General features: G+C 66.1%; 3 protein-coding genes and 1 long non-coding RNA gene across 7 annotated transcripts; 2 read left to right on the forward strand and 2 right to left on the reverse strand.

Moving 5' to 3' along the window:
• The first annotated feature begins 8 nt into the window (after nt 1-8).
• TRIM46 (tripartite motif containing 46) lies at nt 9-8566 on the forward strand. 2 transcript variants are annotated; one of them, XM_086866280.1, is made up of 10 exons: nt 9-512; nt 2019-2274; nt 2919-3262; nt 3759-3902; nt 4024-4119; nt 4235-4488; nt 4572-4693; nt 6536-6835; nt 6928-7225; nt 7361-8566. In XM_086866280.1, exons 1-10 carry the CDS (start codon nt 450-452, stop codon nt 7734-7736), a joined length of 2253 nt encoding a protein of 750 aa, XP_086722406.1. In that variant the 5' UTR covers nt 9-449; the 3' UTR covers nt 7737-8566. The 2 variants fall into 2 exon arrangements, with proteins under 2 accessions (XP_086722406.1, XP_086722405.1); XM_086866279.1 differs by having other exon boundaries at nt 113-512; nt 2024-2274.
• A 1385-nt stretch (nt 8567-9951) lies between these two features.
• On the reverse strand, nt 9952-17467 carry MUC1 (mucin 1, cell surface associated). Of its 2 annotated transcripts, XM_086866340.1 has the most exons (8): nt 17309-17464; nt 14096-14565; nt 12708-13312; nt 12444-12517; nt 12192-12334; nt 11798-11916; nt 11546-11692; nt 9952-10666 (listed from the first exon to the last, which is right to left on the reverse strand). In XM_086866340.1, the coding sequence occupies exons 2-8, from the start codon at nt 14136-14138 to the stop codon at nt 10592-10594; spliced, it is 1206 nt and encodes a 401-aa protein (XP_086722466.1). In that variant the 5' UTR covers nt 14139-14565; nt 17309-17464; the 3' UTR covers nt 9952-10591. The 2 variants fall into 2 exon arrangements, with proteins under 2 accessions (XP_086722466.1, XP_023797618.2); XM_023941850.2 differs by having other exon boundaries at nt 14096-17467.
• Nucleotides 17468-17853: 386 nt separating this feature from the next.
• On the reverse strand, nt 17854-25207 carry THBS3 (thrombospondin 3). 2 transcript variants are annotated; one of them, XM_086866277.1, is made up of 23 exons: nt 25088-25207; nt 24165-24371; nt 23751-24007; nt 23556-23658; nt 23318-23344; nt 22971-23053; nt 22825-22876; nt 22592-22740; nt 22294-22434; nt 22064-22141; nt 21829-21981; nt 21623-21733; nt 21431-21538; nt 21048-21207; nt 20842-20960; nt 20666-20718; nt 20312-20505; nt 20059-20237; nt 19898-19946; nt 19549-19745; nt 19293-19465; nt 18307-18446; nt 17854-18152 (listed from the first exon to the last, which is right to left on the reverse strand). In XM_086866277.1, exons 1-23 carry the CDS (start codon nt 25164-25166, stop codon nt 18094-18096), a joined length of 2871 nt encoding a protein of 956 aa, XP_086722403.1. In that variant the 5' UTR covers nt 25167-25207; the 3' UTR covers nt 17854-18093. The 2 variants fall into 2 exon arrangements, with proteins under 2 accessions (XP_086722403.1, XP_086722402.1); XM_086866276.1 differs by having other exon boundaries at nt 22592-22876; nt 25088-25192.
• Nucleotides 20403-21781, forward strand: LOC147648794 (uncharacterized). Its single transcript, XR_015279918.1, has 2 exons — nt 20403-20522; nt 20701-21781. It is a non-coding gene; the product is annotated as an uncharacterized LOC147648794 (long non-coding RNA).
• Nucleotides 25208-26549: the final 1342 nt, after the last annotated feature.

Genomic DNA, 26549 nt, shown 5'->3' on the forward strand with positions numbered 1-26549 from the left:
GCCGCGAGCGGCGCTGCGCGTCCCCGCGGCCCGGAGCGCCCTCTGGCGGCGGGGACGGGAACAGCGCGGGGACAGGACCCCCGAGCCCGGCACCACCCCCGGGCCCACCGCCGTTACCGGTGTCATGCCCATCCTGCGCGCAGCCCACCCCAGGCGCCGCTCCCCGTGCGTCGCCCGTCGGGGGCTGCCCGGGGGTGCGGCGAGAACAGCCCCGCCATGACTCCCCCTCCCCCTCCGGTGCCGCCCCTCCGGTGCTTCTCCCCCTCTCCGGTGCCGCCCCTCCGGTGCCTCCACCGCCCTCCGGTGCCGGCGGGGCGGGCGCCGCCGAGCATGCGCGCCGCCGCCCCCCGCCCTCCCCCCGGCTCCGCCGCTCCCTGCAACACACCGGGGCGATCGCGGCCGCCGCTGCTGCCGCCGCCGCCGCAAGCACGGGCGCGGGGAGCGGAGCCATGGCCGAGGGCGAGGACCTGCAGACCTTCACCTCCATCATGGACGCGCTCGTCCGCATCAGCGTGAGCGGCTGCGGCGGCGGCGGGGGGGCGGACGGGGGTCCTCTGGGACCGGGTCGCCGTGGCAACGCGGCGGGGACTGGGGGGAGGGCGATGCCCTTGAGGGGTGGGCGGGCAGCGGACCCGCACCCCGACTCACCGCAGTGACCCCCGGGGAGGGCCGTCACCGGACCCCCCGACGCCGAGCCACGGCCGAGCCGGGAGCACCGGGTGCGGAGGGGGCGGCCCCATCCCGGCCCCGATCTTGGTGCCCAGCCCGGTCCTGGCGCTGATCCCAATCCGGGCTCTGCTGTGGGTCCGGCCCCAGTCCCCATCCCAGCCTCCATCTCCATCCTGGCCCCCATCTCCCTGTCCTTCCCAGTTCAAATCCCAGCACCCATCCCAGTCCCCATCCCCATTCCAGCCCTGGGCCACATCCTGGCACTATTGCCAGTGCTGGTCCTCATCCCCATCCCAGCCACCATCCCCATCCCAGCCCTGGGCCCTATCCTGGTGCTGATCCCAGTGGTGGCCCCCATTCCATTCCACTGCCAGTCCTGATACAGGTTTGAGATCCTGGCCCTGCTCTGGGCCCAGCCCCAGTCACATCCCCATACCAGGTCTGAGTCCCATCCTGGGTTCTGATCCCAGTGCTGTTCCTGATTCTGACTGTGCTGTTGGTCCCAAGCCTGATCCTGGCTCTGATGCTGGTACCAGTGCAGGCCCCAGTCCTGGTCCTGGTGTGTCCTCAGTTCCCATCCCCAGTCTAGCCCTGGGCTTCATCCTGGTGCTGGCCCTGGTGCCATTCCTCAGCCTGCTCCCAGGCCTGATCCTGGCCATGATGCTGGTCCCAGTCCTCGCCCCTATCCCAGTGCTGGTCCTGACACTAACCCTGGTCCTGGCTGTGGTTCCAGTACTGACCCTGATCCTGGCCCTGCTGCTGATCCCAGCTCCATTCCTCATCCCAGTGGCAGTCCTGATCCTCATCCTGGTGCTGATCCTGCTGTTTGTCCTCATCCCATCCCTGGTGCTGGTCCCAGGCCTCACTGTTGCCCTGATGATGATTCCAGTCTTTGTCTCCCTCCCAGCCCAGGTCCCAATTCCAGTCATGATCCTGGTCCTGGTGCTGATCCTGGCCCTGGTGCTGATTCCAAGCCCTGATCCTGGCCCTGGTGCTGATTCCAGGCACTGATCCCGGTCCTGGTGCTGATCCTGGCCCTGATGTTGATTCCAGGCCTTGGTGCTGGTCCCACATGTGATTCTGGTGCTGATCCCAGTCCTGATGCTGATCCTGGTCCAGGTTCTGGCCCTGGCCCTGGCCCTAGTACTGACCCCAGGCCCTGATGCTGATCCTGACCTTAGTGCTGATCCAAGCCCTGATTCGAATCCTGCCTCTGGTGCTGGTCCTGGCTCAGATCCTGGCCCTGGTGCTGATCTCAGCCCTGATGCTGATCCTGGCCCTGGTGCTGGTCCCATCTGGTCCCGGCCCCGTTGTGCTGCTGGCGGGTGACGCTCCCGCTCTCTCCGCAGACCAGCATGAAGAACATGGAGCGGGAGCTGGTGTGCCCGGTGTGCAAGGAGATGTACAAGCAGCCGCTGGCACTGCCCTGTACCCACAACGTGTGCCACGTGTGTGCCAGCGAGGTGCTGCTGCAGCACGGCCACCTCTACTGCGACCCCACCTCCGAGCCCACCTCGCCTGCAGCCACCCCGTCCACCCGCAGCCCCCGCCTGGGCCGCAGGGCTGTCCCCAAACCCGACCGGCTCGACCGCCTCCTTAAGTCAGGTGGGGCTGGGGGGGGCTGGCAGAAGGGACAGGGGCAACAAGGGGATGGCTGGAAACGACAGAGGTGGCTGAGGGGATGGGGACAGGGATGGTTGGAGGGGTTGGGGACAGCTGGAGGGGACAGAGATGGCTGGAGGGAACAGGGATGGATTGTTGGAGGGGCTGGGGACAGCAGAGGGGATGGAGATGGCTGGAGGGAACAGGGATGGATGGTTGGAGGGGCTGGGGACAGCAGAGGGGATGGGGATGGCTGGAGGGAACAGGGATGGATTGTTGGAGGTGTTGGGGACAGCTGGAGGGGACAGGGATGGATGGTTGGAGGAGATGGGGACAGCAGAGGGGACAGGGATGGCTGGAGAGGATGGGTGGCTGTAGTGCATGAGGACAGAGGTGGTTGGAGGGAACAGGGATGGATGGCGGGGAGGGGGATGGCTGGAGGGGATGGCAGCGGGAAGAGGAACAACAGAGGGGATGAGGATGGCTGGAGAGGACAGGGACAGGAATGGCTGGAGGGGTTGGGAACAGGGACAACTGGAAGGGATGGAGATGGGTATGGGGACAGCACCCTGGGCTCCCCCACGGGAGGGCTGAGGGACTCTGGGGCTTTGTGTCCTACTGACCTCCTCCCTGCCTCCCTCCCACAGGCTTTGGCACCTACCCGGGGCGCAAGCGGGGTGCTGTGCACCCCCAGACCGTCAGCTTCCCGTGCCCCGCCTGCCAGCGGGACGTGGACCTGGGCGAGCGGGGCCTGGGCAGCCTCTTCCGCAACCTGACCCTGGAGCGAGTGGTGGAGCGGTACCGGCAGACCATCAACATCAGCGCGGCCATCATGTGCCAGTTCTGCAAGCCCCCGCAGCTGGAGGCCACCAAGGGCTGCACGGAGTGCAAGTCCAGCTTCTGCAACGAGTGCTTCAAGCTCTACCACCCCTGGGGCACCCAGAAAGCCCAGCATGAGCCCACACCCCCCACCCTCACCTTCCGCCCCAAGGTACGGCCTCCCCGGGGGTCCTCCTGCCCTGATGGGGAATGAGGGATGAGAGAATTGGGATTGTTCAGCCCGGAGAAGAGAAGCTTTGGGGTAACCAAATTGTGGCCTTCTAGTGTCTGAAGGGAACTTTTGGAAGGATGGGGCAAGACTATTTACAAGAGCCTGGAATGACAGGACAAAGGGCAGTGGGTTCAAATTGAAAGAGAGAGAGTTTAGGTTAGATGTTAGGAAAAAATTAGGGTGGTGTGGTACTGGAACAAGTTGCCCGTGGAACTTGTGATTGCCACATCCCTGGAAGTGTTCAAGGCCAAGGTGGGGCTCTGAGCCATGGGGTCCAGTTGAGGATGTCATGTCAGGCGGGTTGGAACAAGATGATCTTTAAAGTCCCCTTCCAAGCCCAACCATCCTATGGTTGTGAGCTCTGGGGTGCAGGGGTGGGACTCTGCAGGGGTGGCGGGGGGTGCAGAGCCACGCTGAGCCCCGCTGTGCCGTGCAGGGGCTGATGTGCCCAGAGCACAAGGAGGAGGTGACTCACTACTGCAAGACCTGCCAGCGGCTGGTGTGCCAGCTCTGCCGCGTGCGCCGCACCCACACCAGCCACAAGATCACCCCGGTGCTCAGCGCCTACCAGGCCCTCAGGGTAAGGGCTGCTGGGGCCAGGCCGGGGCTCTGTGGAGAATTGGGGACACCACAGAGCCCCAGTGCAGATGGGGGGTGTGGGGCGGGGGCTGCCGGCACCACATCTCATCACCTTCCTGCAGGAGAAGCTGACAAAGAGCCTCGCCTACATCCTGAGCAGCCAGGACACGGTGCAGACCCAGATTGCTGAGCTGGAGGAGACAGTGAAGCACACGGAGGTAAGGGCAGTGTCTGTCCCTGTGCCGTCCCTAGGCAGCGGTGGCACAGCCAGCCCAGTCCCCTCTGGTCCCAGGACGTGCCACACGCTGACCCTGCTGTGTCTGTACCCGGCAGGTGAACGGCTCACAGGCCAAGGAAGAGGTGTCACAGCTGATCCAGGGGCTCTGTGCCATGCTGGAGGAGAAGCGGGCCACGCTGCTGCAGGCCATCGAGGAGTGCCAGCAGGAGCGGCTGGCCAGCCTGCACGGCCAGATCCGGGAGCACCAGGCCATGCTGGAGAACTCGGGCATGGTGGGCTATGCCCAGGAGGTGCTGAAGGAGACTGACCACCCCTGCTTTGTCCAGGCTGCCAAGCAGCTGCACAACAGGTACTGGGCTGCAGGCACAGGGCTGTTGGGGCGCTCTGGTGCCCGAGGTGGCACCCTGACATCCCTGCTCTCCCGTGCTGCAGGATCCTCAGGGCCACCGATTCGCTGCAGAGCTTCCGTCCTGCAGCCAACGCCTCCTTCAGCCACTTCCAGCTGGATGTCAGCAGGGAGCTGAAGCTGCTCACTGACCTGGCCTTCATCCGAGGTAAAGGCAGCGGGACCCGGGCACCGGCTGTGCCCCGTGCCAAGGCGCAGCCCCCGCGGGCAGAGCGGGTCCCTGCCCGCCTCGGAGCTGCAGCTCAGCCACGGCTGCCCAGGGCCGCGCTCGGGCAGGCGCTCGCGGATCTGCCGGTGCCCCCTCCCCGTCAGGGACAGCCCCCGCCCCAACAGCCCCCAGAGATACCCCTGCCCTGCCCTGTGCCAGGGCACCCGGGCCAGGGGCAGGCAGGCAGGGCCATGGTGCCAGGTGAGGGCAGCAGGAGTGCCGGAGGGTGAGTATGGAGCTGCCCCGCTGCCGGGCAGGCGCTTCCCGCAGGGCAGGAGCCGCGTGGCCCTGCCGGACCCGCTGGCGACACGTTTCAGACCTGCTTCTACCTCTCTTTGTTTATAGGCTGCGGCCGCTGCCGAGGCGTCACCGAAGTAACTGAGGCAAGTCACACCCCTGCCCCAGAGCCGCCCCGCTCTCTCTTCCCATCCCTCCATCCCTCCATCCCTCCATCCCTCCATCCCTCCATCCCGCTCCCACCCTGGCCTCGCTCCGCCGCCATCCTCCATCCCCGTCCTGCCCGCTGGCGTTGGCAGCCGGTGGCTCTGCCTCCTCCATCTGCCGCCGCTCCTCCTGCCCTCCCACCCCCTCTCGCCCCATTTCCATCCCCCTCTCGCCCCATTTCTGTTTCACTCCTTGCTCCGTTTCCATCCCCTTCCTCGCTCCATTTCTGCCCCCCCTCACCCCATTTCCATCCCCTCTTGCCCTTTTTCCATCCCCTTCCTCATTCTATTTCTGTTCCACTCTCACCCCACTTGTCCCATTCATCACCCAATTTCCTGTCCCCTCCTCATCCCATTTCTGCTCTCCCTTGCCCCATTTCAACCCATCCTTTCCCTATTTTCACTTCTTGTCCTGTTTCCATTCCCCCACTTTGCATTTCCATCCCAGTTTCACTGTATTTCCATCCATCTCATCCCCTTTCCATCCCATTTCTCACTCCATTTTCATTCTCTCCTTTCTCCATTTCCACCTCTCTCCTTTGTTCAAATTTATTTCCCCTCTTGTCCCATATCCATCCCCTTCCTTGCCCCATATCTGTCCCCCCTTCACTCCATTCGTGTCCACATTCTTCCCCCATTTTTGTTTTTCTCTGCACCCCATTTCTGTCCTCTTCCTACCTCCATATCCACCCTTCTCCTCATCCCATTTCTTTTCCCCCTTGCCCCATTCCCATCTGCCTCCTCACCCCATTTCTGTCCCTTTCTGTATCCCATTCCCACCTTGTCCTTTCCCCATTGTTGCCCCATTTCCATTCTCCTTCTCTCTGTATTTCCAACTCTCACCCCGTTTCTGTCCTCTTCCTCCCACCATTTCCACCCCTCTCCTCGCCCCATTTTTACCTCCCTCCTAATCCTGTTTTCCTTCTCTTCCTTGCCCCCTTCCCATCATTTCCTCACCCCTCTTCCACCTGCCATCCCTCCATCTCCTTCTCACCCTGCCTCTGTTCATGCCAGTATCTTCTACCAGCCTCCATCCCCATCTCCTCCTCCTCTTCCACTGCCTCCATCCTCTCTCTCTCTCTCTCTTTCCTCCCTCCTGACTTGCACTCGGCCTGTCTGGTCCCTGGAGCCCCACAGCAGCAGCTCCTCTGTCTCCCTGACTCTCGCTCTCCTCCGGTGCCGACACACGGTCTCCGCAGTCAGACCCCTCTAGACTCCGCTGGTTGTGCGTCCGTCCGTCCGTCCGGAATCCCGGAATGCCCCCTCCCTGCGTCCGGCCGCCTCCCCGCCCGCGGGGTGGGGGATGCTGCCTGATGCCCGCCGCTGCCTCTCCCCGCAGCGCCCGAGGCCCCCGTCATCGACACGCAGCGCACCTACACCTACGACCAGATCTTCCTGTGCTGGCGGCTGCCGCAGCACTCGCCGCCCGCCTGGCACTACACCGTGGAGTTCCGCAAGACCGACGCCAAGGCCAAGGGGCTGAAGCTGTGGCAGCGGCGGGAGGAGGTGCGGGGCACCTGCGCCCTCGTCGAGTACCTGGACACCGACAGCGTCTACGTGCTCCGGGTGAAGGGCTACAACAAGGCGGGCTTTGGGGACTACAGTGAGGACATCTACCTGCACACGCCGCCCGCCCCAGGTGAGAGGGGTGGGTGCTTGGATCACCCCGGAGCGCCCCACTGTGCTGTCCCGCTCAAATTCCTCCTCCTCCTCCTCCTCTCCTCCCCACAGTCCTCAACTTCTTCTTGGACAACCGCTGGGGCTTCAACCGGGACCGGCTGGCCATCAGCAAGGACCAGCGCGCGGTGCGCAGCGTCCCCGGCATCCCCATGCTGTTCGCCGCCGAGCGCCTGATGACCAGCTGCCACCTGTCCATCGACCTGGTCATCGGCGATGTGGCCATCACCCAGGGCAAGAGCTACTGGGCCTGCTGCGTGGACCCCAGCTCCTACCTGGTGAAGGTGGGCGTGGGGCTGGAGAGCAAACTGCAGGAGTGGTTCCAGGTGCCGCAGGACGTGGTGAGCCCCAGGTGAGCGGGGTGGTTTGGGGGGTCCAGGGGGTCCTCTGCCTGTTCCTACCTCCCCAGAGGGCACTGGGGTGTGGGGGGATCTCCAGGCTGTCCCGTGGGCGTTGGCACCAGGACTCACAAGTCCCCCCTGTGCAGGTATGACCCCGACAGCGGCCACGACAGTGGGGCAGAGGACACGACGGTGGAGGCACCTCCTCCCTACGCCTTCCTCACCATCGGCATGGGCAAGATCCTGCTGTCGCACGGCTCGGCCCTCACGTCCCGCGACCCCAACGGCTGCACCGTGCCCTTACCCCCACGCATCGGCATCTGCCTGGACTATGAGCAGGGCAAGGTGAGCTTCTACGATGCCGTCTCCTTCCGCGAGCTCTGGGAGTGCGGCGTGGACTGCTCGGGGCCCATCTGCCCAGCCTTCTGCTTCATCGGAGGGGGGGCCCTGCACCTCCAGGAGCTGGTGGCCAACAAGCAGGAGCGGAAAGTGACCATCGGGAACTTCGCCAAGCTGGACTGAGCCGTGCCCGTGGTCCCCGCACGCCGCCGGCTCTGACCCCCGGGCACCCCGCGAGCGCCGGGGCCTGGGGGGACACAAGTGGCCAGGGAGCAGAGCATAGCAAGGGTGGCCCCGACCCTGCCACCACTGGGGACAGGCCAGGTGTTTGTTTTCTTGGGATGGGGGGGATGGGGACAGCTTTGCCGTCCCCTCCTCACCCTGCCCGCCTGCCCCTAGCTCCGGCTCAGCCCGAGGCTGCTCTGGGCTGGGGCTGTGGGCAGGGCTGGCAGAGGCTCAGCCCTAGAGATGGGTCAGGGAGGGGGACGGGGCTGCACAGGGAGGGGGGGTGGAAGGTGGCAGTGGGGTGACAGTGGAGGGGAGAGGCTGGGTGCTGGTTGGGGTGGGGGAGGCAGCTGGGGTGGGGGAGAGGGCGGGGGGAGGCTGGGCTGGAACAAGGTGTGAAGATGTTTTGTAAAATGGCTCATTTTCAACGTGGATCATCTGGCTGCAGCCAGGCACAGCCCCTGGACACAGCCAGCGTGGGGTCCCTCCCGTGGGCGGCTGGGCACCTCGGTGCCGCCTGCTCTGCCCTGTCCTTGGGCAGCAATGTGCCTGGCCAGCCCTGCACGTGCTCTGAGGGCCACACTTGGCTCCTGTTACACCTCTCAGTGCCCAACTACACATGGCTGGGGTGGGCTGGGCCTGCAGTGTCTGGATCTGACCCCCAGCACCGTGGGGCTGTGCTGGCAGTCCCACACCGGGATCTGTCCGAGCTGCTGTCATTTCTCCTGGGTTCTGTTACAACAAACGCTGTATTTTCATGGTTTCCTACAATAAACTGCAATGCCAAACTCCTCTAGAGCCTCCCTGACACAGGGGGGTCAAGGGGGTCACAGGGCTGTGGTGCTGGGCTGGCCATGGAGCTGTGAGACCAGGAATGTCCAGAGGCATGTCCAGGGCCATGCACGGGATCGGGTCCATGGGGCTGGGCTGTCCTTTGGGCCATGGCCAGCAGGTGCCAATCCTGCCCAGCCCGGGCACTGCTGACGTGTCATGTCCTACCCGTGCTCTGCCCAGACACGTGGTCAGTGCCACCCTGTCACAGGCTGTCAGGGGGCTCCTGGATCAGACATCTCCCCAGTGGGCCTAGAACAAATTCCTTCTGCATTGCTGGGGAGTCTCAGGGGTGGCCGGTCCATCCAGGGGGGCTGCTGGGTGCTGAGGTGGCAGAAGTGGGTATTGGAGCTGGACCCCCCAGCTGGGTACTCTGCATGGCAGCTGGAGTGGCCACAGCAGGGCAAGGCCCTGCCTGGGTGGGTGCCTGTCCCTGGAAATCCCAGCCCCTAAGTTGGAAGGGGAGGGGGCCACAGGGCTGAGCTCTCTGCAAACAGGCAACTCTTGGTAGGGCCCAGCCCTGCAAATCAGGCCCCTGTTCTCATTCCTGGGGCCCTGCCCAGGGTTGGGGGGGCTGAGTGGGGAAGCAGCAGTGCCAGGCACACCGCATCCCCTACAGGGCTCTGCCCTAGGCACACGACCCCATGCCCAGCTGGCAGAACGGATCTGGGGAGTGGGGTGTTACACTGTGCCAGAGCCCCCCATCGGTGCACCTCCCACAGCAGTCTCAGGGAGCCCCCTGTGCTCCAGAGACCCCTTGCCTGCACCCCAGCACAGCTCTGATAGCTCCCAGCACATGCCAGGGTTCCCAGGCACCTGGCACAGCCATGGGCCCCACCCAGAGCCCACATTCTGCGGCTGAGGGATCCGTCAGCTGCCCGCTGCCGGGCTGCTCCTGGGGCTGTTCCCGGCCAAGCATTGGCTCCTTGCCTGTGACCACATGGGCTTTCTTTGGGGAAGGTTTGGTTCCTTGTTTTTCTGCCTTTTCAGCGGTTGCCAAAACACTCCCAGCGCCCAGGAACAGGCCCAGCTCAAAGTGGGGCTGCCAGGGGGCCAGCGCTGTGCTCCGGGGATGGCTGTTCCCAAGGTTTGTGCCCTGGCACATGGCTCCCCGGTGCCACCACACACCCTCTTCCTCCAGCACCCCCCGGAGCCTTTTTGGGGCACACTCAGGGAAGACCCTGAGCCTGCAGAGGCAGGGGAGGGGAGCAGGACACGCTCCCAATGACACACGTGCAGCTGCACGGCCCCGGCACCGTCACATTCCACCTGTGCAGCCGTAGGGAAACCGGACGTGTCAAACGAGGCACGTTCGGTGGTGAACAGAAACCGAGAGCGCGGGAGGGATGAGAGGGATGGAGTCTGGCGGGACATGGCACATGCAGGGACCAGGGACACGCTGACACCCCCAGCACCAGCCCCAGGGCTGCCTGGAACGGGAAATGCGAGCCACCACCCACACCGAGGCCAGCTGGGTGGGTGACAGCCACGTAAGGGAGTCACTGTCCCAGAGAATTCCCCCTGCCACACCATGGCTGCCCCCATCCTTTTATTTCAACCGCGATAAATATTCCCCGGCCGAGGACCTGCCACCCCGCCGAGCCAAGCCCGGCATCAACACCCGCCAAATAGAGATATTTATATAAAATAACACCACAAAAAGAGCCATTGAATCCCCGGGGGTGAGCGCAGGGGGGGCACGAGCCCAGTCCTCCACCCCCGGCACGGAGCAGGGTTGCAAAGCCAAGCGAGTGCGGGGACCGTGGAGTGTGCGGGACCCTCCCTCACGCCCCCGATCTTTGTTCATCCAGTTCTGTCATGTGCACGAATCCGGCTGCTCCAGAACCATCCGGCTCCCGCTGCCCACGGCGAGGGGCCGAGCAGCACCGGGGGATGTGCCCGGGGCCGGTGCTGCTCCCCCAGGAGTGGGGGCTGCGGCCGCCCCCTCCCCTGGGCAGCCGCCCTCCTTCCCAGCGCGCCCTTCAGAGATTGTCGGAGCCGGCGGTGGGGTTGGTGTAGGTGAAGGTGCCGGCCCTCGTGGTGCTGCTGCCGGCCACCTTGGGGACAGGAAAGGTGAGGGGATGTCACACCTGGGCTGAGCCCCCACCCCAGGGCAGCAGAGGAAGATCTGCCCCCTTCTCCAGGACTGCTATGGGCAACGAGAATTGCATCCTCCCGCCGTGGTGGGCTGCTGCCCCCAGCCGCGGGCACTGTGGGCACCCTGGGCCCCCACGGACACCCCGATCCCCCCTCCCCGTGCGCAGGAGGAGCCTCGGTGGCCCCGGCCGTGTTCCCGCACGATAAGCCGGCCTGGCAAGTGCGAAGGTAAATATTTACCCAGGCCCCTGGTATTTGCACAGGGTGAGCTGCTCGCAGGGAGCCAGAGCAGCTGGACACGGCCCCCGCCCACAGCCCCGCATGGAGGGAGCACAGGGCACGGGGCGATGGGGCGGCCCCCGTGCCCAGATCGCCTTGGAGAGCCCTTGAGCCTCCAGGCAGCTCCCTGAGCCACGCCCGAAGCTCCAGTTTCGGAGCTGCTGGTGCAGGATGAGGGGTGCTGGCTACGGGAATCATCAGCCCCCCATCAGCTCTGCAGTGCTCCGCACCCATGGCCGAGGATGCCGTGACAGCAGGAAGGTCTGGCTGGGGCACAGCAGAGCAGGAGAAGGGGCAGGGTGGGCAGGCAGGCAGCTCCCTGACGCTGCTGGGGTTGCAGGGAGCTCCCTGGAGCCAGGCCGGGTCTGCCCACGCCGGCCGCACACCCGCTCCCAACGCTGCTCCAGCCAAGCGTGAATGTTACGCTCACCTCCCGGAGAGGGAAGAGCTCCCCGGACTCCTGCCATCCCCGTTAGCCATTAACCCAGAACCCGGGGGATGCGCCCTTGCTCTCTGCCCTGGCAGCAGCCGGGACCCCAGGGATGGGGCTGTCACCTCACCTGGCTGTAGGGGTTGGCTTTGCTGTTGGGGGACACGTAGCGCCCATGGCTCTGGTACTGGAGGTATTCAGCCATGGGGTGGTAGGAATCTTTCTGGCTGAGCAGGTCCAGCTTCCCTCGGCTTTTCCGGCGGCAGGTGCAGGTGGACTTGGGGAGAGAGAAGAGGTCAGGGTTTGGCCAGGGTGTGGGGACAGGGACAGGGCACCAACCAGCAGAATGCAGGTGAGGACTGGGATGGGGATGGGGCCTCACCATCAGGAGGAGACAGGTGAAGATGCTGAACAGCAGCAGGATGCTGACCAGGACCAACAGAGCGATGGCCCAGTCCGGGACCACAGGCACTGGAGCTGGGAACATCGCTGTTGTGGAGCCTGAAAGGAGCAGAGCTGTGTCTGCACCACTGGCAGAACTGGGGCAGAACCCTGAGAGATCCCTGGGACAGGACACCAGGGCCTGAGCCCTCCTGCATGGCATCCACTTGCTCTTCCCAGTGCTGCCTGACGCAGGCACTGGGAATGGGCACCGGCTCCACCCGCTGCAAGCCCCAAGCCCATCACAGCACCAAGCAGGCCCCTGCCTCAACCAGGACGGGGCAATGCTCATGGAGCCCCCCAGGCTCCCTCCCCAGCCTGGAGCCTCCCCTCACTCTGGATGCTGTCCAGCTGTAGGCCCATGATGAAGCCGTTCTGGTCCAGGCTCTTCCTCAGGCGCCGCTCAGCAGCGTCGGGAGTGACAGCGTCGCTTCCGTTCCCAAACACGAGGGTAGACCGGACCTCCACCGAGCCTTGGCTGCACGGGAGAAGGCATCAGCACCCGGACTGCCCCCTGAGGGGCTGCATACAGGGGGGATACACCTCAACACACCAGCCCCGTTGGCGCTGCTGCTGCTGCTGCTCACCTGTACTGCAGCTCGCTGCACCCAGCGTAGGTCTGCGTGCCCATGCAGCCCGCGCAGCCAAAGACGTGTTCGAACTGGAAGGAAGCATTGAGGTCATGGCCACCTCCCCACAGACACCCCCTTTCCTGTCTCCACGCAGAACTGGCCTGGTGGCTGAAGCTGCTGGCAGAAGGGATGCTCGAGGCACTTCCATGGAAATCCCTAAGGTGAGGTGGCTCCTTCCCAGCACGGCCCAGGGCCTCTGCTGGTGGGGCTGGGACTCACCATGGCCAGGACAGTGCGGCTCAGGCTCCTGTACTCCTCTGACGCCGGGTCACGCAGGCTCTCGTTGAAGCTCCTGTTGATGATGCGGAAGGACAGCGGGACACGGACGAGCAGCTGGACAGCAGCAGGCAGCTGGGCTGTGGTTTTGCTGGGGTTGGGACCATACTGGGTGGGGGTCTGCCTGGGAGCCGTGCTGCCCTCAGACGTTATCTGGGTGGGAAAGACCTGAGCACTGGTGCTCCTGTTGCCTCTGGTGCTGCCATCCATGGTGGTGGGAGCAGCAGAGCTGCCGTTGTGGGGGATCCAGCTGCTGTTTGAGGTGGCATTGGCATGGGGGATGGCTGGGCTGCTGGGGACAGGCAGCACAGTGCTGTTGGATGTGCCGTTGCCTCTGGAGCGGTTGCCAAACTGGAAGCTCGTGGTGTTTATGCTGGGGAACACGGTGGCATAGGGGAAGACAGAGGTTCGGGGTTGGCTGCCCCCTGTGCTTTTGGGGAATATGTTTGGTAACAAGGTGGTGGTGGTCGTTTCCGTGGTCATCTCCACGGTGGTCGTTTCGGTGGTTTCCATCTCCATGGTTGTCTCAGTGGTCATGGCACGTGTACCTGGAGAAACCCCTGAAGTCAACGGCTGCAGCCCAGTTAGGGAAGGTTTTACCCAAAACAGCTCATCAGCTGGACACTGTGGGTAGCACCACAAGCCCCAGGAGCCAACATCCAGTGGCTCCATCTGCCCGTGAGGCTAATGAGACCTTCAGCAACACCCCACGATCAGGGCTGGGCACTTGTGGCAGCACTGAGGGTCCAGGTGGAGCTGGCTGGGCACTGACACCAGCACCAGACCCTTCTGAGGTGTCCCTGACATGCTGGGGGCTCAGACATGCCACCCAATAAAGCTCCCCTTGCTGTGGGTGACAGGCTGGGGTGTCCCCGTGCCCTCCAGACCTGCCTGGCCTGGCTGTGGGCCAGTACAGGCAGCTCCCGGGCAGGTTCCCAGCGGGTGCTGCAGGAGCCGGCGGCACTGGAGGAGAGCCCGGGGTCCGAGTGCTCACCGGGACACACCTGCATTCCAGCCCGCAAGCCCCGGGCACAGCCTGCTCCGGCTGGTCCCGGCACAGCCCAGCCCTTGGCCGAGCCCTTCGGACACGGCAGAGGGGCTGCAGTCTGAGCCCCAGGTACCGGCTTTCCTGGGCACAACCAGCCCCGGGTCGCTGCAGCCCGGAGCCAGAACGGGAGAGGTGACAGTGTCCCTGCTGCAAGGATGCCCCTGGCTCCGGTGTCCCCTGGTCCCCACTTTGGAAGGGACCCCGCTCCCCCTGTCCCCGTTCCTCCCCGCCCGCTCGGGTCCCCGCCCGGCTCCCTCTGGCTCCAGGTGCCCCAGCCCCTCACCTGTGCCCAGCACCAGCAGCAGCAGAAAGACAGTGAACGCCATGGGGCTTGTCCGGGGGGTCCCGGCGCCTCGAGGGGCTCGGCGGCTGCTGCTGCTCTCCCGTTAGCTGGTGGCACTCGCCTCGGTCCAGGGATCCGGAACTGGCAGCTCCACAGCGGCCGGAGCTTTATAGAGCACCTGGAGCAGGTGGGGAGGCCCCACCCCGCTGCCGGCTCCAGGGAGGGGGGTCGTTCTGCCCCACTTGGCACAGGGGTGCCACCGCTCCGATGGGGCCCCCGCAGCACCAGGACCCCAGGATGAGTCCCTCACACTTCCCTGGCTTGGGGGGACACCGCTGGCAGTATCTGCGTGCCGTGGGCGGCCCCAGCCTCGGGTGGGGGCACAGCACGGGACAGTAGCCGGGCATCCTGGGGCAGGGGCGGCAGCAGCATCTGACCGGCTCCCTGGGCTGGGCCACGGGCCCCAGGGCCTGGTGGGGACATGGGGGGTGGTGCATACAGGGGACACGGAGTACCCCAGCCCCTCGTGCAGGGGGGGCCTCATCCTCTGGCTCAGCCCAGGGTTAATCATTAGCGGCTGGTCATCGCCCCGCCCTACATTCAAATAAACACCAGTGACCCCCCCGAAACGCTTACGCAGGTACAGCCCAGGGCCCCACGGCATCCCAGTAGGTCCCAGTAACCTCCCCCCAGGTCCCAGTGCCCAGCACGCACAAACCCCCATCCCCATTCAGCACACGGGTGATGCCAGGTGCCGCGCTGGGTGCCAATGCCCCACCCCAGAGGTAACGGGCACCGCCCGTGCCTGGGCGCGGGTGACATGTGCTCCTGGCACGGATGGGCATCGAAAGCTACTGTGGACCCGCTCTGCCCCTGCCCTGCAGAGAGTCCTGATCACTGGGAGAGCCCAAATCTCTCAGGAGGGTGCTGATTCCTGTGAGGGTTCCAGCTCCTGGGGGGGCCCTGGTCAGGTCCCCCACACTTGGCTCCTGGCCAGCCTCATGTGAAGCCAAAGTGCTACCCCAGTCACGTCAGAGGGCTCTGAGGTGGTGCTGAGAAGGGGAGCAGAGAGGGGGGACCCTCTGTGCTGCAGTGACATGAGGACAAGGGATGGATGGGCTGGGTTTCAGTGCAGGTGGAATGGGACCCCCACAGCAGCCACAGCCTTGGCAAGCCAGGACACGTGCAGGGAGGTGCGGGGAGGTGCAGGGAGGTACAGGGAGGTGCAGGGAGGTACAGGGAGGTGCAGGGAGGTGCAGGCAGCGGCTCTGAGCAAACATGTCTTTCCCGAAAGGCCCCACCATGGGAATGGCTCTCCCCGTGCAGTGATGCTGACCCCTGCCACCCTCTGCTCATGCCCTAATCCCCCCACCCTGCTCAGCTCTGGGGGCTTTCTCCTGGGCCTTCCCCCCCAAAGTGGGAGTTGAGGGCTGCAGTTTTCCTCCTGCAGACACCCACACTGTGTGGGGGGCTGAGGGGCAGGAGGGGGTCCCAGCAACTGCTCTCACACCCCAGCGCAGGCAGCAGGGGCCATCAGCCCACCCTGTCCATGTCTGGTGGGTGCCATGTGCCCACTGCCATCACACCCCATGCTGTCTCATGGGTTCTATCTGCCCATCCCCACCCTGCCCAATGGATTCCGTGTGCCCCGCCTCACCATGTCCAGGGGGTCTCGTGTCCCCATGCCCACCATGTCTGGTGGGTCCTGTGTCCACCCTGTCCATGCCCTGGGATCCTGTGTGTACATCTCCATTGTGCCCAGTAAGTTCCTTGCATCCACCCTGTCTGCATCTGGTGAGTCCTGTGTATTCACCCTGAGAGTTCCCCGTGTCCAGCCTGTCCATGCCCAGCTAATCCCCTGTGTCCATCCTGTCCATGCCGGTGGGTTCCCCGTGTCCATCCTGTCCGTGCCCGGTGGGTTCCCCGTGTCCATCCTGTCCATGCCCGGTGGGTTCCCCGTGTCCAGCCTGTCCGTGCCCGGTGGGTTCCCCGTGTCCATCCTGTTCGTGCCCGGTGGGTTCCCCGTGTCCAGCCTGTCCGTGCCCAGTGGGTTCCCCGTGTCCATCCTGTCCGTGCCCGGTGGGTTCCCCGTGTCCAGCCTGTCCGTGCCCGGTGGGTTCCCCGTGTCCAGCCTGTCCGTGCCCAGCTAATCCCCCGTGTCCATCCTGTCCGTGCCCAGTGGGTTCCCCGTGTCCAGCCTGTCCGTGCCCAGCTAATTCCCCGTGTCCAGCCTGTCCGTGCCCGGTGGGTTCCCCGTGTCCATCCTGTCCATGCCCGGTGGGTTCCCCGTGTCCATCCTGTCCGTGCCCAGCTAATCCCCCGTGTCCATCCTGTCCGTGCCCAGTGGGTTCCCCGTGTCCAGCCTGTCCGTGCCCGGTGGGTTCCCCGTGTCCAGCCTGTCCGTGCCCGGTGGGTTCCCCGTGTCCATCCTGTCCGTGCCCGGTGGGTTCCCCGTGTCCAGCCTGTCCGTGCCCAGCTAATTCCCCGTGTCCATCCTGTCCGTGCCCGGTGGGTTCCCCGTGTCCAGCCTGTCCGTGCCCAGTGGGTTCCCCGTGTCCATCCTGTCCGTGCCCGGTGGGTTCCCCGTGTCCATCCTGTCCGTGCCCAGTGGGTTCCCCGTGTCCATCCTGTCCGTGCCCAGTGGGTTCCCCGTGTCCAGCCTGTCCGTGCCCGGTGGGTTCCCCGTGTCCATCCTGTCCGTGCCCGGTGGGTCCCGGCTCGGTCCGGTGGCCCTGAACCTGCAGCGCCCCCTGGCGGGCGCGGTTCACCACGACGCTCGCGCCGCGCGCCGGCACCGCCGGACGGGACCGGCACCGGGACCGGGACCGCGACTGGAGTGAGACCGGGAGCGGGAGGGGGATTAGGACTGGACCTCTACTGGAGTGAGACCGGGAGCGGGAGGGGGTTAGGACTGGAGTGAGAGCGGAAACGCTACTGGAAAGAAACCGGGACCGGAACCGGGAGCCGTCTGCAGTAATGCAGAGCGGGAGTGAGACCGATACCGGAGCGAAACCGGAGAGGGAGAGGGACTAGTTGAGGCAGCAGGAGACGGAGCAGAAGCGGAGCGAGACCGCAGCGGGAATGGAATCGGGAAGAGAACTGGACCGGGACAGGAGAAAGAGCAGAAGGACCGGAACAGGAGCGGGAACCGCGGTCGCCCCTCGCAGCTCGGGAACGCGGGAGGAGGCACTCGGTACCAAGCGGTGATTTCACCTGTCCCGGTACTCCCGGGGAGAGCCAGCTGCACAGGCACCGGCTCCGATCCCGGCCCCAACACCGGAGGGCAACCTCGCGTTGCCCTTTTAAGAGGGGCCCGGTGCCGCCGCGCCCATTGTCGCCGCCGCCGCCGCGGGGCGGGGGGGCCGGGCCGGTGCCGGGGCCGCGCTCCGGGGCGGGCGGGGTGGGGGCACATTCCGCCGCGTTGCCGGGACAGCCGTCGCCGTGGCGACCGGTCCCTGCCGCCGAGCCGCGGTGCGCGCCGCGCAGTTCCCACGGAGCGGCCCGGGCGGCGGCGGCGGCTCCGCTCCCTCCGGGGCGGCGGGAGGGCCGGGATGCGGTGCAGTGTTGTGCTCTCGCCCACCAATATTGCACTCGTCCCGGCCTCCCGCCGCCGCGGCCTGCGCCGGGGGGACCGGCCGGGCACTGACCCAACCCCGCGACCACCGGGAGGACGGCGCGGGACGGAGCCGAGAGCACGGGGAGGGGAACCCACGGCCCTCTCGGGCCAGCGGGAACCCCCAGGGACCGGGCGCACAGGCTAGAAAACACTCAAAACTTTATGGCCAGGCGTGGGGCAAGGACCGGAGCGCCCGGGGCAGGCGTGGGGGGAGCCCCGGCACTGCGGGGCCCCGGTACTGGCAGTGCAAAGTCCGCGGGGGGCCGGGAACGGGGCCCGGCCGGGAGGAGCGGCGGGGCCCGGAGCGCCCCCGGGTGCCGCTGGCGGCGGGGCCCGGAGCGCCACCGGTGCCGCCGGCAGGGGAGGCCCGTGCCGGGCGCGGTCACTCGCGTCCCTCCAACAGGAACCGGCGGAAGGGCTCGAAGTCGGCAGGGATGGTGTCTGTGGGGAGCAGCGCGGGGGGCGTCAGGAGCCGGCCACGGGAGAGAGCCCCGATAAAGCCCCCGGCCCAGGACTGACCCCACCGCACGGGCGAGGGAGGGGATGCTCGGCCGGCCGCCGGGCCGGTGCGGGGGTCCCGGGGGGCCCTGCTCACCGTTGCAGCGGTACTGCAGGTTGGACCAGATGATGTTCTCCTGGGAGAAGCAGAAGACCCCCAGCCGGCCCCCGCGCATCGTGGTGTCGATGATCACACCGGAGTCGGCCACCAGCTGAGGGCCCTCGTACAGACGGACCCTGCGGGGGAACGGGGCCCGAGCAGTCAGCAGGCCCTCACCGGGACCCCACCGGGGCCAGCTCCGGGATTCCACCGGGACCCCGACCGGGGCATACATCGGGATCCCACTGAGACGCCATCGGGACCAGCACCTGCATCCCACTGGGACCTCTCCACGATCAGCACCGGGCCGCGGGTATCCCGACCCGGGGACGGTGACACCGGGCTAGAGCCGGGGCATCCTGCGGGGGGCTGGGCCGGGGCACCGGACCGGCTGAATCCTCGGGCCGGGGCCCCCCGCCGTGGCCGGGCTGAAGCCCCCCGAGCCGCCCCCGGCCCGGCCCCGCCGCCTTTGTCGGGCGCTTTGCATGTGAAAGGCGCCGGCGGGGTCGCCATGGCGACGGGACAATGGCCCCGGGGGCCCGGGGGGCGGAGGGCCCGGCGGCGGAGCCCCCCCGCCGCGGCCGCCCCGGCGGGAGCCTTAAAGGAGAAACGCGGCTGCGGCCCCACCGGGCAGAACCCCTCCCCAAGGCCGACATCCCCCCACCACGGTGATCTCACGGGGCTGGATGCTCCCCTACGGCCAGTATCCCAACACTGGGGTGGTCCCACAGGGCTTGATCCCCCCCATGGCCGGCATCCCCTCACTAGGGTGGTCCCAGGACATACAACGCCTCCTCATGGACATCTTCCTACCCCTGAGGTGGTTCTGCAGGGCAGGACCCTTACTCATGGTTATCATCTTCACTCTGGGGTTGGTTTCTCACCAGTGACCCACTGGTGTGGTCCCACTGGGGCTGGACCCCAGCCCGCACCGTGGTGAGTGCAGCCCCCACCCCAGCGGCCCCCATGCCCCCCCTGCTTACCTGATGTAGCCCACCTGGGGCCTGTGAGCCAGCTGCCAGCGGTAGGACGTCTTGTCCCTCCAGCCGACGTTCCGGGGGTCCTTCCAGAGCAGGCGGACGTGGTCGGGCGTGTGGCCCGTGTGCCACAGCGCATTGCGCAGGTGCTCCCCGGGGCCCGTCGAGGATTTCACTGCCTGCAGGTGCATGGGGGCTTCAGGGGGAACCTGAACGGGGGTGGGGGGGCCTGACCCCGCCCGTGGGTGGGGCCATCACCCACCTTGAGCTGCAGCCCTGGCTCAGCCACAGCACGGAAGGGGGTGGCCTGCCAGTACGTCTGCTCCGTCTGCTTCCACATCACCACGTAGAAGCTGGCGCTGTCCTGGTAGCTGAAGATGAAGCCGGCGTAGTCATCATCGGTGATGGTGTTGACATGGAAGGTGCCCTCAAAGTCCACCCCGTTGAAGGCCGTGTAACCTACAGGCAGGAAACGCTGCGGGGAGCCCCCTCTCCCCACGGGACCCCCACCCTTCACCCCTCTGTGGGGCGATGAACTGACCCTCACTCCCCTGCACAGTGAGAGTAGGGAGGCTGCCCCCAGAGCCTGGGGGTGTGTGAATGTATCTTACCCACAGCCAAACCCGGGTCACTGTTCATGGTCTGCACAATCTCCATGCCCTGTGGGGGAGAGCTGGGTGAGGGGCACCCCAGCACCCCTGGGAACCTCCTGGTCCCCTCAGCTCCCACTCTGCAGCGCAGCCCCCAGAAACACGGGGCGCAGCACCCACACCTGGTTGAGCACAACCCAGTTGGGGTCGATCTGGGCGTCCCCCTCGGGGTCAAGGATGACAGTCTGGTAGGCGCGGAAGTCGGTCAGTGTCACCTCGGCGCTCTCGGGGCACACGTCCAGCTGGTCCACCACCGTATCGTTGTCAAAGTCCTCCTCACAGACATCACCCACGCCGTTCCCTGGGGACAAGTGCCCAGTCAGGGCTGGGCTGAGCCCACGCAGGTCCACCTCCCCCTGCCCACCCCGTGCTCACCGTCCGAGTCCTTCTGGTTGGGATTGGGAATGAGGCGGCAGTTGTCTGGGCCGGGTGCCACATAGTCCGGGATGCCATCATTGTCATCATCATTGTCACAGTCATCCCCCAGCCCGTCGTTGTCCGAGTCCAGCTGGGAGCTGTTGGGGATCTCAGCGCAGTTGTCCTTGGTGTCCTGATGCCCATCCCCATCACTGGGAGCAAGAACAAGGTCAGAGCAATGACAAAACTGGGGATGTGGAACCAGCTCCCCAAAAACCCCATTGTCCCTCCTGACAGGTCCCTGACCCAGGAGCCCAGTTCCGCCCCCAGGGACACAATGGGGAGGTCACCCCACTGCAGTGCTGTCCACACCTGTCCTCGTTGGTGTCACAGATGTCTCCTACCAGGTCACTGTCCATATCTGTCTGGAGGAGAGCGGAGCCCTAGTTCAGTGGACATCCTTGGGCGAGGAGGAGGACCCCCTGCTCCCTGCTGGGCCAGGCCCCACTCGTCCCAGGCCCCCTGGTCCAGCCTGGCCCCAGCCATACCTGAGTGGGGTTGCTCATTTCAGGGCAACTGTCACAGGCATCCCCAACACCATCCTCATCCCGATCAGTTTGCAGAGGGTTGGGCACCTTGGGGCAGTTATCCAGCATGTTGGGTATCCCTGCAAGGATAGCGCTGAGTGGATACCTCCCCCACCCTGGTGGAACAGCCCCCCTGGCACAGCCAGGTCAACCCAACAGCGGCTCACCGTCCCCATCAATGTCATTGTCACAAGCATCCCCCTCGCCATTGCTGTCCGTGTCCCGCTGGTCATTGTTGGGCACATTGGGGCAGTTGTCACAGGCGTCCCCAAAGGAGTCAGTGTCCGAGTTCTGTTGGTCCTTGTTGGGGAAGAGACGGCAGTTGTCCTGTGGAGAAGAGGATGGGGATGTTGGCCCTGCAGTGGTGGGCAGACAAGAGGCCACGGTCCCACAGTGGTCAGGGCAGAAAGACGTTTCCAGCACGCTGAGACCATTTCCAAGCCACCAGCCTGCTGCTCCCCAGCAGAAGCATCTTGAAGGATTCAGAATTGAGCCAAAAGGAGAAGCCCTCCTAGAGCCACTGGCACAGCCACCCGTCCAGCACAGCCACCTCCACATTCTTGACTCCATCACCATCAGCATCGTCATCACACTGGTCCCCAATTCCATCGTTGTCAGCATCCTCCTGCCCAGAATTGGGCGTCAGACGGCAATTGTCCTGCAGGCACAGCCAGCATTAGGAACAGGGAGAAGATGAGGTCTGGAGCACAGCCCTGCTGTGGATCCCATGCCCTGCACACACCTGCTTGCAGTGCTTGTTGTTGTCAATGCAGGGCAGGGGCTCGTCCGGGTACCCATCCAGGTCTGTGTCTGGCCCACACACGTTGCCGTTGCCAGCCCAGCCCACGTTGCACTGAATAAAGAAGAGATTAGGGGCTGGAAAGGGCCCTGGCAGGACCAATGCTGCCATGCTGTACACCCCACACCCTCCTCCTGTCCCCTGCTCACTGCACAGGAGATCTCCCCATTCCTCTCAAACAGGCAGAAGCCGTTGATGTCACAGGGGTTGGAGGTGGGAGTGCTGCAGGACCTCAGTGGGACGCACCCGGACGTTTGGTTGCCCACAAAGCCCGACTTGCAGGGCCCGCACTTGTAGGAGCCCTGGGGGAGAGAGGGCAGGGGTGGGATGCGGGGAGCTGAGCGGTCCCAGGAGCCAGGGAGGGAGCGGGACAGCGCTGCTCACCAGCGTGTTGGTGCAGATGGAGTTGGGGTCGCAGCCCCCATTGTTGCCATCGTTGCATTCATCGATATCTGTGCAAACCTGTGAGCGGTGTAGGGGGAAATGCTCACCTTGGATCTTTCCCTCTGCCCACTCCTACCCCCAGGAAGCTGTCCTCCTCCACAGGCAGTGCATTGTCCTGCACTCCAGAGATCCCACAGGGACCCAGCCGAGTCCTGTGGCACTGCACTCACCTGCTTGCTGGCCCTAGCATAGTCCACCCCCACGCCAGAGACGGTGTTGCCTCGATAGCCACGGGGACAGGGCTCGCAGCGGAACCCGGGGGCTGTGTTGATGCACTTGGAGCCAGGGAAGCAGGGATTGGCATGGGCACACTGCAAACACCAGGAAAGACACAGGCTTCATCCTCAGGCACAGCATCCCACCTCTCGCTTCTCAGGGTGGCTGCTGCCCCAGGCCATCCCCAGGCAGAGCCTTCCCAAGAGGAAAAGTCCTCTGTGGGGCTGCTGATCCCCCCCAGACCATGCTCACCTCCTCGATGTCAGCACAGTGCGTGCCGTTGCCCTCCAGCCCCGGCGGGCAGGGCCCGCAGCGGTACCCAGGGTACTCGTACGTCTCCATGCAGTCCACACCGCTGAAGCAGGGATTGGGGTTACAGCGGGACCGGTGCTCGTGGAAGCCTGAGGAGAGGAGAGGCAGGTGAGGGGTGAGACAAGGTGGGCCTTTGTCCCCCGAGGTGGGAGCGGAGCCTCGCCAGCACTCACCGCAGACCTGGCACTCCATGATGGTGTTGCGGATCAGAGACATCTCCTTCACCTGCAAGGCAGCAGAGCATGGAGCATCAGGAGGGTGCTGGCACTGTGCCCTAGAAGAATCCAGCCCAGGGAGTGTCAGTAACCCTCAGTCCCACCTGGTCTCTAATGTCTTCCCGCAGCTCGGTGAGGACTCGGTTGAAGAGGGTCAGCTGCGTGACCAGTGCTTTGGTCTGCTCACCTGCCAGCAGCAGAAAGGAAAGGTCAATCCCAGGACAGACAAAGCCTCCCAGGGCTGTGGGCCAGGACTGCTCTGCCCTTCGGCACTGAGCTGGGAGGATGAGGCACCAGACAGCTGGGTCACACAGGGCCCCTTCTCCCTTAGCACACCCCACACCCTCTAATCCCACATGGGGCCCTGGGACAGGCTGTGCAGAGATTTCTGCCTCCATGGAGCCCCAAATGCCTCATGCCAGGCAACGTGGGAAGCAGAGCAGGGACTTACCCAGGATGGAGGCCAGCACGCTCGTCACTGCAAGGAGAAAGATGAGACATTACCAAATGCTGCTGTCACACCCCAGCAGCGTCACCTCACATGGTCACTCCTGGTCAGCACACGTGCAGCAGAGTAGCTCCCACCTGTGTGGGGGGACGCTGGGCCAGGAGGGACAGGAACATCCCTCTGTGCTGTCACTTGTGCCACAGCCCACACAGGTGACCCCAAAAGCTCCCCAGGCCATTACCTGCACTGTGAATGGACTCATCTCCTTGGAAAGGGCACTCACTCAGGGCCCCCACACGGCTCATGGACCCTCCCAGGATCAGCTTCATCGACTCTACAAACCCCTGACATGGGTGGGGAGAGGCAGTCAGCGTGGGGGGCTCTGCCCAACCCCAAGGGTGCCTTGACTGGGGGTCTCAATCCTCCTAGCACTCACCTGCATCCTCTGGTAGGCCTTCAGCCCTGTGCGCACCTCGATGGACTCCACCTCGGCCAGGGGGATCTCAGACAGCTCAGGCAGCCCCACGCTGGAGTCCATCTGCTTGCAGTCGACATAGAGCTCCACGCTCAGCGTGTCCCTGCGCAGCCCGCTCAGGCGCACGATGACAGAGTGGCTCTGCCCGTCCGCCACGTGTGCGTGCTGCAGGTTGACCGAGTGCACCTTGTTGTCCTCCCGCAGGTACCGCACCAGGACTGCAGAGGAGCGGGAAGGGGCCATCAGCTCCCCCCCAGCACCCTGGGACCGGTGTGGGCCCTTTGCTCTTCCCTGCAGGAACTCGGTCCCGTTTGTCTCGGAGCACCGGGGCAAGAACAGGGCCAGTCCCTCCCCTCGCAGAGGGCACCCACCTACCTTTGTTGATCTTCCCCACGACAGAGACCTCCAGCCATCGGGTGTTGTCCTTCTTGGAGTAGAGGCCGAAGAGGGTCCCCCCCTGCTTGGGGGGCAGGCGGAAGGTGGAGAGGAGGTACACGTCGTTGACAGTCAGAAGCTCCATGCGGATCTTGTGGGCCACGCTGGCCATCTGCCGAGCCTCGCTCACGAGCAGCAGATCGATGACTGCGAGACACAAGCACCGGGGTCGCCTCCGCACCGGCAGCCGCAGCTCCGGCCGGTCGCTACGGGGATGCTCGGTGCGGTCAGAGCGGCCGTGCAGTGGGGGTGTCCCTGGACCGCCGGGCTCTGGGGGAACCAGGGAAGCCCCGGGGGCTCCGGGGCCGCCCCCGCGCGGTGGCGCTCCAGGACCGGCCGCGCCGCCGAGCGGGACCCGCGGAGCCTCCGCACCGGTGGAACCGGCAGAGTCCCGGCTCGGAGCCCGCCCCGCTGTTGGGGCTTCCCTGCATCCTGCCCCGCGGAGACCCCCGCGGGCCAGCACCAACAAGGGGCGGCCAGACCGGGAGATCCCGGAGGGACGGTCGGGCCCCCGGCACGGGCTCGGGGCGCTTAGGGGGCAGCGCGGACAACTCGGTCCCGCTGCCGCACGGTGCCCTCCTGTTCCGTGCAGACGCACCGGGCAGACCGAGAGGGGCTCCGGTGCCGGGGTCAGCCCCGCCGTGGCACTCCCCTGCGGCCCCGAGCCAGCATCGGAACCGGCGGCCACCCCTCGCCCCGGGGTGAACGTTCCAGCGTCCCCGCTGCCCGCAGCCCAGCTCCCCCGGGGCGAGCAGAGCCGCTGTCAGCGGCCGTGGGACGGGGTCCGCCGACCCCCGACTGCCGCCCGTCCCGCCCGTCCCCCTTCGGGGCCGCCCCACCGCCGCCCCGAGCCCCTCCAGTACCTTGCAGCCCCTGACGCGCCGCGGCGGCGGCGCCCAGCAGGAGCAGCGCCAGGAGCGCGGGGCTCCCCGGTGCCCCCATGGTGCCGCCGGTGCCGCCGGTGCGGAGCGGAGCGCGGCGGGGCGGGGTGGCGCACGGGGGAGGGGCCGGCGGGGCCGGCGAGGAGGAAACAAAGAGCCGTCAATCACCGGGCGCATCCCGGGGACACCGGCGGGCGACCGGTGGCCGCTCTGGTCCCGGAGGGGGGTACGGTGCCGGCGCGGCGCACTCGGCCCGGGGCTACGGGGACCTCCCCCCGGCACTGCCGGTCCCGGGGCAGCCCCCGCTCACACTGCCGGTTCACCGGGAGGTCAGGCGGGCGCGTGCCCGGGAGCATCCCGGCCCGGGAGAGCCGGACCGGCCGCGGGGCCGTTTGTACGGCGGTGCCCCTCGCCTCGGAACCCCCGGGCCGGCAGAGCCCCGGGGCCGGTCCGTACCGCTGGGGTGTGCTCGGGCCGCTGAGCCGCTCCCGCGGAGCTCCGGCCAAGGCGGGCGGGCGGCCCGCGGTGTCCCGGCCGTGTTTACAGCTGTTTCCCCCGGTGCCATAACAACGGGCCGAGTCCGGCCCCGGGGCTGCCCCAGCCCCGCGCCCCCGGTGCGGCTCCGCGCCAGCGATCCCGCGTAACGGGGGGGTGCGGGCGGTGGACGGGGGTGGTCCCGAGCCGCACACCGGGCGTTTTCCCCCCCGCCGCTGCCAGCGGGCTCCCGGCCCGGCTGCTGCCCACGGAGACGTGCGGGGGGTGCGGGGCCGAGCAGGGTGAGAATGCGGAGCTGGGCTGAGCGGTGCGGGCCCATGCGGGAGATGCGGGGCACAGCGGGACTGGGCGGTGCGGGAGCAAGAAGCGTGAGCCGTGTGGAGCTGAGCTGAGCCGTGCGAGGCAAAGTGAGGCCATGCGGGGCTAAGCAGGACTGAGCAGTGTGGAGCTGAGCGCTGCGGGCACAGCAGGGTGGAGCTAAGCTGAGCTGTGCGGGGCGATGCAGAGAGATGCGGGCACAGCAGGGTGAGCGGTGCGAGGCCGAGCAGGGTGAGCAGTGTGGAGCTGAGAGCAGGGTGAGCAGTGTGGAGCTGAGAGCAGGGTGAGCAGTGTGGAGCTGAGCTGAGCAGTGTGGAGCTGAGCAGGGTGAGCGGTGCGGGGCTGAGCAGGGTGAGCGGTGCGGGGCTGAGCTGAGCGGTGCGGGGCTGAGCACTGTGAGCAGTGTGGAGCTGAGCAGGGTGAGCAGAGTGGAGCTGAGCAGGGTGAGCGGTGCGGGGTTGAGCAGTGTGAGCAGTGTGGAGCTGAGCGGTGCGGGGCTGAGCAGGGTGAGCGGTGTGGAGCCGAGCAGGGTGAGCAGTGTGGAGCTGAGCAGTGTGGAGCCAAGCAGGGTGAGCGGTGTGGAGCTGAGCAGGGTGAGCAGTGTGGAGCCCAGCACGGTGAGCAGTGTGGA

The sequence above is a fragment of the Cyanistes caeruleus genome, chromosome 30, assembly GCF_971803275.1.
Source record: "Cyanistes caeruleus chromosome 30, bCyaCae1.hap1.1, whole genome shotgun sequence".
In the NCBI taxonomy this organism is placed as follows: domain Eukaryota; kingdom Metazoa; phylum Chordata; class Aves; order Passeriformes; family Paridae; genus Cyanistes; species Cyanistes caeruleus.